Below are 12,037 nucleotides of genomic sequence, written 5' to 3'. Positions count from 1 at the left end.
ACTGAGTTAACGAGTGTTTTACCATTTATAATTAATAAAAGAACAACACACACACAAGTAGCTTTCATATTCTTTCTTGTAGCAAACGGTAACAATACATAAACAGGAAATGCAGCCAAAATAAATGGATAAAGGAAAAGGTGGTAAAAGATAAAGTAGTGAACCAACTTTACTATCCTAATTTCCTGATTGAGTTAAAAAATAAACCTTTGACACGTGCTTACACATGCAAAAAGAACCTAGTAGATTTGTTTTGAAAAAACTGTAACAAACATTTCATGAACAAGAATTGGTTTAGACATTTGGTTTCTTTTCTTTCTGGTTTTTTTTCCTGCTGGTTTTAAATGAGGTTAAAATGTTTCCTAAAAGTGTGAAACATACATAAATCTGGAGATTCACCACCACTGTTAACACTTTGCTGGATTTACATATATTTAAATTTCTATATATGTACTTTAGTAGGCATATATTTGGAAATACCAAACCATAATAACTTGTGTTCACTATTGGACATTTAGATTGTTCCTAATTTATCCTGCACAGATAATGCCATGATGGACAGAGTTCTTTCAGCCAAATTATTATGTATAACCTTATTCTTTAATATAGGTCTACAGAAGAGATTTGGTGAGGCAAAGGGCATGTGTTTTCTTCAGGCTTTGAAAGAGAGCAATTTCTCCTTCTAACCTCAGTGTACAAGTGTCCTTTAGCCCCAGCCCTGTCACCAGTACAGTACCAGTACAAAGGTACTTTCTATAAAAGAAAACTAGTTGGAAAGGTGATAGTTAACTTCTTTCCAGGGGTTCCCTGTGGATAATTCTAAGAGCTTGGAGTAAAAGGAAGTAATTATTTCCCTATTTTATAGACTCAAAATTAGTGCCAAGCATAAAGTAGGAATAGTATCAATTTGGCTCTGGGTGACAGAAGGGAGGGAGAAAGCATGACCCCATAAAAAGTAAAAGCATTCTTTTGTAGATGTGTGGGGAAAGAAAGGTATAGTAGACTAAGTAAGGAACTGACAGTGATCATATTAAGTGGTAAAATTTGAGGTCATTTTTACTGTATTTTTTTCCTTCTATTCTTACATAGTAATAATGTATTTTTAATAAGAATTAATTTGCTTCTTGTAGAGAAAATATATAGCAAATTTTTTTTCCTTAAGAACTGACAGCTGGGTACCAAAATCCTTTCTTACTATGACAGAGGCAGTGCTAGTGTCCTGTTCCTTCAACAACCTCTGCAGTGTTTCCCCAGTTCAGGTTTTCATGTGATTTCCTATACTCTGCCCAAACCAGGAAGTTGAGTTTACCATCCTGCCAAGTTAACATTAGTTTATGTCATATCTTAACCTATGAGTGTACTATGGAGGAATTTACTAAGTTTTAAATTTGTGAACACAGCAGTTTCTTACACACATGGGAATCCCCTAATGTGTGTTTCTGATGCATGTGGGTCAGGAACCACACTTTGAGCACCACTGGTGTAGTGGTTAATAACGGGCAGTGGGGCTAGACCCAGCTCTCCCTTCTCCATCTCTACTAGCTGTGTGGTCATGGGCCAGGTAACTCAACCTCTCCAGCTTTCAGTTTTCCCCTTTGTAGAGTAGAGACAATAACCTGATTAGGACATAGTGAAGATTAGCTGGGAGACTGCATGTGGACTCTTCAAATTAGGGCCAGCTTATGAATACACAGTTTATGACAGGAGCCATTCATGAACCTGCATTACCCACGGTCTCTCCATCACTTCCAGAAGGCTTTTCTACCATTTCAGTAAGTCATGTGCAAATGCCAGGCTGGTTTGTGTAACATTTCTATCAGTGGCACCTGAAAAGTATCATAATCCCTTGATGGGTCCATTACAGATTGCTCCAGCTGAAGCACCAGATGCTAAAGTGAGGATGGTGATTATCACGGGGCCACCAGAGGCTCAGTTCAAGGTATGTGCTCCAGAGTTGTGTGCAAGTGTACCAAATGGGTGGATGTGGGAAATGTCCATGCCCTCTTTTCAGGAACTCTGTAACCTGGCTTCCCCTTGAATATATCTAATACTCAGTCTAAAGAAACTCTGAATGGAAACTGAGAACAACAGTTAGATATATAACTAGAATTACATCTCAAAAATAAACCAGAAACCTTTGTGTTTGAGAGTTCTGTAGTGGTTGCTGGCCTCTCTCTCAAAGCATAATTTGCTTCATGCTTTGTTATCAAATGCGAAGGTTAAGACCTTAGACCGAAATTTTACAAACCTTCTGATTAATAGGCCTTGGAAAACTTGGTCCCAGTTTTTCCTCTTGTCCCTGAGAGGCCTGTTAAACCTTGAAATTAAATGCCTTTTTCCCTCTTACCCTTGTTTTGCTAACTCTGTTAAACTCTATTAGCCCTTGTCCACAGTCTCTCCTTAGATTACTCTAATCCTTCAAATTTGAGAGGTAAAAACTGTAGGAACTCTTCTGGCATTTGTCCTGGTGCCAACCACTGCATGTATTTATTGGGATTTGGGACTGGAATGCCTCTCCCTGTGTCCTGAAGTGTACACGCAGGTATAGCAGGGCTCAAATCCCAGCTTCAGCACTTACCAGCTGTGTGACCTTGGGCAAGTTAAATTTTCTCTGGCTAGTTCCTCATTTGTAACATGGGGATAAGAGCATCCAGAAGGTTTTTACGGTTTAAGCATATATAAAGTGCTTGGAATACTGCCTGATACACTGGAAGCACAATATAAATGTGCTGGTGTTGTGTTCAGATTCTGGGTAAATCTAAGACCCTGCCAAATCCTCAAATTCACATTTCGTTACATACCTTTCAGAATATAATTTCTATCATAACACTTTGTACAGGTGACTTGTCACAAGACAAAAGCAACTACTGTTCTGATGTAACTACTTTATCCAAAACCCCATGTCTTGTTTCTACTATTTAGCAGCTGTTCAACAGGACACTTTAACTTCAACCTTAGTTCCCTTAGCTCTAAAACGTAGCTAGTAACAGTAGCTTTCTTTGATCTCCATTTTCTATGGGCCATTTATCACTAAAAAATCCAAAGCTTTTTCCACTTCATTTACAGGATGAACAGGAAACAAGAGGAGGTGCTTTGAGACGTGGGTTTGAGCAGTTGGCTAGGCTCAAACTGAGGTGAAATTTACTCTCCAATACCAGCCTTGTGGTCCAGGCTGTTCAAATCTTAACTCAGAAATGTTGGAAATTGTTGCTATTCCAAACTTACAGGATCAGTCACTTTGAGGTGTTAACAGATGAATGCAAACACTAGTCATTGCATGTTTCTTTTGGTGTTGAGCTCTTACTGTTTTATAAATGGAGTTACTATCTGGCAATTCCTGTAATGCTGGGAAATTCAAAGTCCATTTCCTGTGTCCTCCGGTGTTCACATTGTATAGCTGTCTTCAGTTGAACATGAAGAAAAGCTATAATGCTTAAGTAACATTTATGTGGTCAGTGATAATTACAAATGAGTTATTTTTAGATTCCTAACCCATACTTTTTTTATGAATTCAGGAGCTTGTTTTGGATGATGTATGTCCCTGGGATTTATCCTGTGACTATGCTATACCTGTGACCTGAGACTCTGAGGGTGAAAGGAAGATAGGGTACCAAGTGGATATTTTTTTCTGTAATCCCCTAAAATTAGCTTATCATTTCTGCATCAGTGAAGATGTGTTGGGTACTTTAGTTTTTGTGGTTTGCCTGGCAGCTTGTCAGATTAAACCAACTCTGACTTCTTTTTCCTTTGGTAATATACCAGAGCAAATTAATGGTTGTATGTAATAGGAGAGTTTTTCTTCTGTATAATTTCTGGTTCTATGCCGTAGGTGACAGGATGTGTTAACTATAAATATCAGAAGGTATGTTAATTTGATTTTGTAGCCAGAAACCCCCTGGCTAAGATGAAATGTGTTTAAATAGAAAGTATTGCTCCCAGCAGGTCTCTCACTGGCCTATTTACACACAAGCTTGGCTTCTTGTGTGTGAACCTCCCATAGCTAGCTCTGTAGTTCTTTCCCAGTCCTTTACAATTACTTTCTTACTGCCATCAGGAGAGGTTTTAACCTTGCAGTAGAGAGAAAATGGCCACTTGCCCACAAAAATTTATTTTTTGTTAGGCTGTCTACTAATTACCTTTCACTGTTTGTGTCAGAAGAATATGGCTTATTTTTATTTCATCAGTCATTCAACTGCCCCTATCTGTGCCATGTAGTTGTTACTGTCACCCTTTTCAAGGGCTTCCTAACGTCTCCGTCTCTTACTTGCTATTCAACAACCTGTCAAAGGCAGATGTGTCACTGTGAAGAGCTGTTGCAGTGGATCTGGGCCATCCTTCATGATACTGCTTACATGAATGACACTGACAGGATATGTTTTCATCTCTAGGCTCAGGGAAGAATTTATGGAAAAATTAAAGAAGAAAACTTTGTTAGCCCTAAAGAAGAGGTGAAACTTGAAGCTCACATCAGAGTGCCATCCTTTGCTGCTGGCAGAGTTATTGGAAAAGGAGGCAAAACGGCAAGTACTTCAGCAAAACCTGTGCAGTGGTATGAAAGGGAAAGCATTGAAAGGTACTTAGGCGTTCCAAGTCCCTGAATTTTGGCTAACTTATAAAAGGCAGGATCATCTGGGCCAAGGTTTGGAGAAGACTGCCTTTTGTTCCTCCTGAGTGCTGGTGTAAGCTGCTAGTAAAAGCAATGTGTCTCTCTTCCAGACCACTTTGTGTGAGATAATTGGCTCATAATTATAAAGGAGCATTTAGCATTTTTCTGTTCATATTAACTCCACCTTTATTAAATTTTATCACACAATGACATGAAAATTTGAAAAAAATCTTTCATCTACCCTTATGCCTCTGAAACTGAAAAAGGCAAATGGTTTCTAGTGTGTCTTTAACATATGTAACTTGTAAGTTGTTTTCAGAGCTATTTACAATTTTGAAGTGATTGAGAGTATACACTTTGGAATTGGACTTTCAGGGTCTGAATCTGGTTTTGCCATTCACTTACACGTATAGCTTTGGGCAAGTTGGTTTCTTTGTTTAAGACTTGGTTTTAATTATCTTGAAATGGGGACAGTATTAATAACCTGACAGAATTATTGCTGGATTAGAAGAAATTTGTAAAGCCACAGCTCAGTATTTGGCATGTAGTAAGTGCTCAGGAAATAGTTAATTTAAGAAATCACCTCGACTTAACATGATTCATATTTCTCTCAGGTGAATGAGCTCCAGAATTTGTCAAGTGCAGAAGTTGTTGTCCCTCGTGACCAGACACCTGATGAGAATGACCAAGTGGTTGTCAAAATAACTGGTCACTTTTACGCGTGCCAGGCAAGTGGGCTCCGATGGGATAAGCAGTTCTCCTGTGGGTGTCCCCACCTCGTGTAAATTGTTTGGCACTAAACACTTACTCCCCCTTTTAGCTGGTGATGTCAAAGACTTACTAGCAAACTAGTATGTATCTTTAATGTTCAAATAAATTTCTAAAGTTGAAATGGAAGAGTAAAATAACGTAGTTAATTTTTAAAAGGTAGAAATTTCAAAGCTCTGTCCTCTCGTAGGTTGCCCAGAGGAAAATTCAGGAAATTCTGACTCAGGTGAGGCAGCACCAGCAGCACAAAGGTGTGCAGGGAGGACCACCTCAGCCACGGCGCAAGTGAGGCTCGGCAGCCGCAGGGGCCGCCGCCAGACCAAAGACAGACGGGCGCTCGAACCCCATCCAGAATCACAGGCACAAGTTTCTACCTAGCCAGTTGTTTCTGAGGACCAGGCAACTTTTGAACTCCTGTCTCTGTGAGAATGTATACTTTATGCTCTCTGAAATGTATGACACCCAGCTTTAAAAAAAAAAAAAAAATGGGAGGGAAAGAAACGAGCTCTGCACTTCCCTTTCGTTGTTATTCTCAGTGTAACAACTATTCTCATTTTTCTTAATCCCCTATAATACCAGAAGTTGGCTGTATGATGCATTCACTAAGTTCATAAAATATAGATTGCTCCTACATCCAACTGTTAAAATTGGATCAGAATAGAATTATTACAGGACCTTAAATGTTAGGCCATTAGCATAGAAAACTGTTCTTGATTTTATTTTTATCTAACACTAACATGATAACCTAAGGGAAGTGCTGAATGGTGTTGGCAGGGGTATTAAACGTGCATTTTTACTCAACTACCTCAGGTATTCTCAGTAATGCAATGGAAGCAAAATTGTTTTTGTTTTGTTTTTTTAAATTTTATATACTTTGTAAAGATAAAAGTCTACCTGTTTTTTAAAAAAATAAAGTTAAAATTTAATTAGCTAACAGGCAGATAACGGAGAAAAAATTTTTACTTCTGGCTGGTGACAGTAAAGCTGGAAAGTTGATTTCAGGTCTTTTGAGGCTTTTGACACAGATATTAGTTGGAAAAACCAATAAATGTTCAGTGATGTGCAGCAGTGCCTATATTTGGAGAGCAGCAATACCATTTTTTCATTTATGGTAGAGAAAGTTTTCAATGGTACTAACAGAGCAAAGTGGTTGCAGGAGGTTTTGGAATGGCTAGTTTAAATGGCTTTGATTTGTTTAGCGATGTGATTGAATGCATGGAAATGCTTTGTGCTTTGGACTATCACTACCTAAAGAAAAAGCATCCCTGAAGAGATGCAGCCCCTGTGGACTTTAAACTGACTGGCAAAAAGCAAGGTGTAGCTGTCATCTAGCATGGTGAGTTTGCCAGTACACTTCAGACCACTTGATCTCTGCTTTGAGCAGACCCCAGAAGATATGCTTTGTGAATGTGACAGTGTTTAAAAGCAATAACAGGCTACATCTCCACGTGCCAGGCATTGTTATCGGCCTAAGCTATTTTGAAGATTTTTAAATGATACATCAAGAAAAATGAAAAGCCACCTAGAATATTACATAAAATGCAGTAGGATTTCTGTATTCTCTGCCATCAGTTATTTGAAAATAAGTCAGGGTAGAGAATACAAGAAAACAATTTTTGGAGTATAGTTAATTTGAATGACTGTGAAAAAACATTTGCCCTTTGATACTGAACTCGTTTGTCTATTCCTTAACTTGGTAACAAAGCCTGGTATGTACAATTATGTGGGGTACATGGTCTCCAAAGGCCATACCGCTCTCAAATTTTGTTGCTTTTGTTTAGTAAATGATCACAGTCATCGTATTATACTGATCTGAACAGGGCATATATATATATATATAATAACCCATTTTGCCTCATTTGTATTTCAAGATGGATTTCTACACTGACTGGGTAAGTTTTTCTGAAAATCACCGTATTAGACATTTTGAAAATGACTTGAAATGTTTTCCTAAATGTTTTCAAAAAACCAGTTTATTTTGTAGTGTTAGCCCAAAAGTGCCCTTTTTATCACTGAATTCATCTGGCATTCATAATTATTTTTTTCATACAGTGAACTACTTAAAAAAAACGGACTGATTTCCTGGTTGGATTTCAAGTGAGATGTGCTTAAGGCCAGAGCTCTTCCTCAGTATTTGATTTTTCCAATATTTGTATTTGTTTCACACAGATGGTGCTGCATTTGTATCTGCTGGTTTAAATTCTATATATTTCATTTATAGCCATTTAGTGTGGCAAATCATGTTTTACTTTTAATTAAGGATTGGTAATGGAGTATCTGGTAATAGCTAGGGAATAATTCTGTAATTATTGAGTTTTGTACTTACCAAATATGGACCATTCCTCATCTGTAATGTGCCCCAAATGCCGCTTCATTTTCCAGATACCTTGATGCAGAATAAAGGTTTTCATCATTAGGTGCAGCTTGTGTGTAGTATGTATTTCTGATTTTCAAATCAATATGAATGTTGGCCAGATTTTTAGTAATACTTTGTTAAGCTCAAGGTACCATCAGTATCTACTAGTAAATTTTCTCCATTACCTAGCACTTAACTGTGAACTGTGATATATAGACTGTTGCATGTGAGCTAAGAACTGCAGATTTTAATAGGACCACTGGGGATGGTTAGGAGCTTTTGTTTTATTTTTTAAAATATCTACAGAGTAAGATTTATACCATTTCACACTCTCAGCAGAGAGCTCCAGCGAAGCCAGTGTAATTACTTCAGGAAGTCCTGCTGGGATCTCAGGAATAAATACATCATATCATTAAAAGTTTAGTTTGAATGTACTGGTTTTGATGTAAGGACTCACTCACAGTTTCCATATCTGTAGAGTACCCAAAGATTCACAACGACATAACCAACTAGGTGGGGTTTAGGAGCTATGCTTTGAGAAGTGATTCAGTACAAATCTGAAATGACTGAAGCAGTGCATTTATTCACATTTGAAATCCACTGGAGTCAGGGAAGAAGTGTCATCTTCTAATCCAAGAATGAAGGAAGAAGTGTCATCTTCTAATCCAAGAATAAAGTCTTCAGGTAATGTTTCAGGAGCTATCTGAGCTAACTGGTCATCATAAGAACGTAGGGTCCACAGTTTCTCTAATTCATAGGTTTCTCTGGTTTCTGGAAGCATCAAGTGAATCACCATGTTGCCTATCAACAACAGATAAAGAGTTAAAATGAAAATGAAGAAGCAGTTCATTTGCCTTTATCCTTATGGTCACACAAACCTCTGTGACAATCAGAGCAGTGGTTCTCAAAGATGAACCCCAGATTATCATTACATGGGAACTTGTGGACCACCATCCAGCAAAAATACCACAGAGGTTTTCTCAGTACATCATACAGGAGGTACATGATGTAACACTGCTGGTGATGGTAACACTATCCAAGTGACTAAAGTTGAGGTCTGTCAGGATTCACTTGGGAGACAATTCTCCATGGATATCATTTATACACAGCCTGGGAACAAAGTACTGCCTGCCTTTTGTTCTTGACAATCTTTTCAAAGATATTTGTGTGGCTAATAGTTTCACAAAGAAATAACCAATTCCTTCCAGAACAAGGGGCAGGTTTGCTTTATAACAATGGTTCTCAATAAGGGACATTTTCACAGCTGGGTGGTATAGAGAAGAAGGGAGAATAGTAAGATGCTACAAATGCACAGGATGTTTCTCCCCACCCCCACCAGGATTACAGGCTCCAGAATGTTCATAGTGATGAAGCCAAGAAACTCTTTAACAGTCTTGGCAGAAAATGTCTTCCACCAGAGTAAATGCAGGCCTGCTGCCTGCCCGTTTATAGAAGATGATCCCCTAGTCTCAGGTTTTCTCTTAGAACTAACTGTATGGGAAGGTATCATCAAGCCCTGTGTCACCCTACAGAAATGAGGGCTTGGGGAACCTGGTGCAAAAAATACTGCCATTGCTCAGAGTAATAAACTGTCCATCTCTAACCTTGGAATAGTCTTTTACCAATATCCATGAAACTGGCCAACTTTTAGTAACTTACAAGGAAGATAAAATCTTAGACTCTTCACAGTTCTTAACTATTACTGTTTAGTAAGTATCTTGTGGGGAAATACTTGAAACTGTATATATTAATACCCAAATTCACTAGTTCTTTTCAAAATTCCAGTTCTCTATCTTGTTTTCCCCTGTGCCTAGAATGCCCTTTACCTCATCTGAGTTATTTAAAGACAAGGTTACATGTATGCCAAGCCATCTTATGCTACCATTAAGGGATCTCCCCATCCTGTTCTCCATCTTTCAGGCATCTGTGGCTAGTTACAGTATCAGGTTAGGTAAGGATTTCACATGTGAGTAAGACCACCTGGGTTATAATTAAAACTTAAAATTTGTTAATGGAAAAAACACTTAGTAATTTGATCTCAATCCTTTTGCAATAGAAAATAGTTCAAGATTAGTGCAATACCAAATATTTATCTGTAAAGTATGCTAAAATAACTTACCAAAATCCATACAGAGCCAGTCATCAGTGTCCTTCCCTTCGATCTTAACATGAGGCTCACTTTTACTTTTCAGGTATTTGTACTGAAAAAAGCCAGGTCATATATTAAAGGTGAAGGGGATGAGGGAAATCTCTGCCCTGAGGGTCTGGAGGCATTTTTTTTGGTCTTAATTTAGAACTAGCTTATTCATTCCTTTTAGCTATGCTTTGCCCTGTAATCAATAACTTAAGAGAAAACATTTCCCTCCTAATCCTACCTCCTACACTTCTCTGAATCCTCCTGCCCAAAAACCCTTGACAGGGCCATGCTACTCATTCACCAATGTTGTCTAAGGCAGAAAGGCTTAGGCTCACTCAGCATATGATGCTCACTTATATCACGCTTTCCATCCTAACTTCCCTTCATTCTGAGAGGCGGCAGACACTGCCTTCCTGTTTCAAGGCTAGGTCTCCTTAGGTTTATTGATTTTCTCTCATCTACCTTCACGAAAATGTTAGTGAAATTTTAACACCTCTCATGTCCATTCCCAACAGACAGATTTAACATCAAATAAAACAGACATAAGTCAAAACTATTAACAAGTGACAAAGATATTATATAACGATAAAAGGAGCAGCTAAGCAAGATGATGTAACAATTATAAACATGGAACATTGACAGAATTTAAGGGCAAAATAAACAGCAACCCAATACAGGAGACTCAATACCCCATTTTCAATAATAAATAGAGCTATGTGACAGAAGATCAGAAAGGATACAGAGTACTTAACACTACAGACCAGTCAGACCTAAAAGACATGAATAGAACATTCCACCCAACAGCAGAGTATACTTTTTTCTCAATTGTACATGAATACTAGGATAGATACTATGTTAGGCCACAAAACAAGGCTTAATAAATTTAAAAAGACAAATCATAGAACAAGTACTTTCTAATCACAATGAAATGAAACTAGAAATAAGAAAATCAATCCACAAATATGTGGAAATTGAACAAACACAGGAAAGTCAGAAAATATCTAAAAACAATTAAATTAAAATACAACACACCAAAACTTACTGGATGCAGGAAAGCAGTGCTAAGAGAGACTTTTATAGTTATAAAATGCTTGCATGAAAAAAGAAAGTTTCCAAATCAACTTAAAATTATACCTTAAAGAATCAGGCAATGAATGAAACTTAAAGCTAGCTGAAATCAAAACCAAGGTAAAGCTAGATTGACTAAGAGAAAAATAGAAGATGCAAATAGCTAAAATCAGAAACAAGGGAATATCACATAAAGGGAAATAAAAAAGTATGAGTATTATGAACACCTGTACACCAACAAACTGGATAAACCTAGATGAAGCAAATTCCCAGACATACATAACTTACTAAGCTTGGATCGTGAAACAGTCTAACAGACTTAATTTATTAGAGTGATGGGACTCAATCAGTAATCAGAATGCTCCTAACACAATTAGATTTCATTAAAAAAGGGGGGGAACATCCCAACAAAGAAAAATCCTAACCACACAGCCTCACTAGTGAATTCTATCAAAAAGTTAAACAAAAGTTAACACAAATTCTCCCACTCTTCCCAAAAAAATCAGAGAGGGAATACTAAGTACTTAACTCCTTCTAAGACTAATATCACCCTGATACCAACACCAGAGACACAAGAAAAATACAGACCTGCATCCTTGATGAATACTGATGCAACATAGCCTCAAGAAAATACAGCAAACCAAATTCAACAGCATACTAAAAGAATTATACATTATGACCAAACAGGATTTACCCATTGAATGTAAGGATGGTTTCACATGAAAATCAATGTAATAAGCCACACTAACAAAATGAAGGACAAAAAACCACAGGATCATGTGAAATTTATGCAGAAAAAGCATCTGACAAAATTCAATACCCTTTCATGATAAGAACACTCAAAAAACTAAGAATAAAAAGAAACTATCTCAAGATAATAAAGGCTATATATGAAAAGCCCCTAGCTATTATGATACTCAATGATGAAAGAAACTTTTTTTCTCTTTAAGATCAGGAACATAAAGATGTTCACCAAACTTGAGAGAAGAGTTGATGAACTCGGTAAGACCCTCTATAAAAATAGAAGAAAAAAAAATACATAAGAAGGAATCAATAGCCGAATAGCAAAAAGAAAAAGGAATAAAAAGGAACAAGGAAGGTG

At 37.4% G+C, this 12,037-nt stretch overlaps 2 protein-coding genes across 3 annotated transcripts in view; one reads left to right on the top strand and one right to left on the bottom strand.

Moving 5' to 3' along the window:
* The window catches only part of IGF2BP3 (insulin like growth factor 2 mRNA binding protein 3), a 182,228-nt gene extending 176,443 nt beyond the window's left edge, over positions 1-5,785 (top strand). Inside the window, exons 12-15 of the mRNA XM_036877649.2 lie at positions 1,865-1,939; positions 4,389-4,520; positions 5,221-5,334; positions 5,565-5,785. Coding sequence (XP_036733544.1) covers positions 1,865-1,939; positions 4,389-4,520; positions 5,221-5,334; positions 5,565-5,663 — 420 coding nt within the window. The 3' untranslated portion in view covers positions 5,664-5,785. The remainder of the gene's footprint in view (positions 1-1,864; positions 1,940-4,388; positions 4,521-5,220; positions 5,335-5,564) is intronic.
* MALSU1 (mitochondrial assembly of ribosomal large subunit 1) overlaps positions 1-12,037 on the bottom strand; it is a 35,199-nt gene that overhangs the window by 2,242 nt on the left and 20,920 nt on the right. Inside the window, exons 3-5 of one of the 2 annotated variants that reach the window (XM_057504583.1) lie at positions 9,850-9,931; positions 8,319-8,531; positions 7,701-7,760 (exon numbers count right to left, since the gene is read on the bottom strand). In XM_057504583.1, the coding sequence (XP_057360566.1) occupies positions 7,701-7,760; positions 8,319-8,531; positions 9,850-9,931 (355 nt within the window). Of the gene's footprint in view, positions 1-7,700; positions 7,761-8,293; positions 8,532-9,849; positions 9,932-12,037 lie in introns of those variants that run through there. The other variant, XM_036877661.2, reaches the window with a different exon arrangement.

The sequence above is a fragment of the Manis pentadactyla genome, chromosome 7 (genome assembly GCF_030020395.1).
Source record: "Manis pentadactyla isolate mManPen7 chromosome 7, mManPen7.hap1, whole genome shotgun sequence".
Classification (NCBI taxonomy): domain Eukaryota; kingdom Metazoa; phylum Chordata; class Mammalia; order Pholidota; family Manidae; genus Manis; species Manis pentadactyla.
Note: the sequence above shows the minus strand (reverse complement) of the source record. Positions and strands in the feature narration are given on the sequence as shown.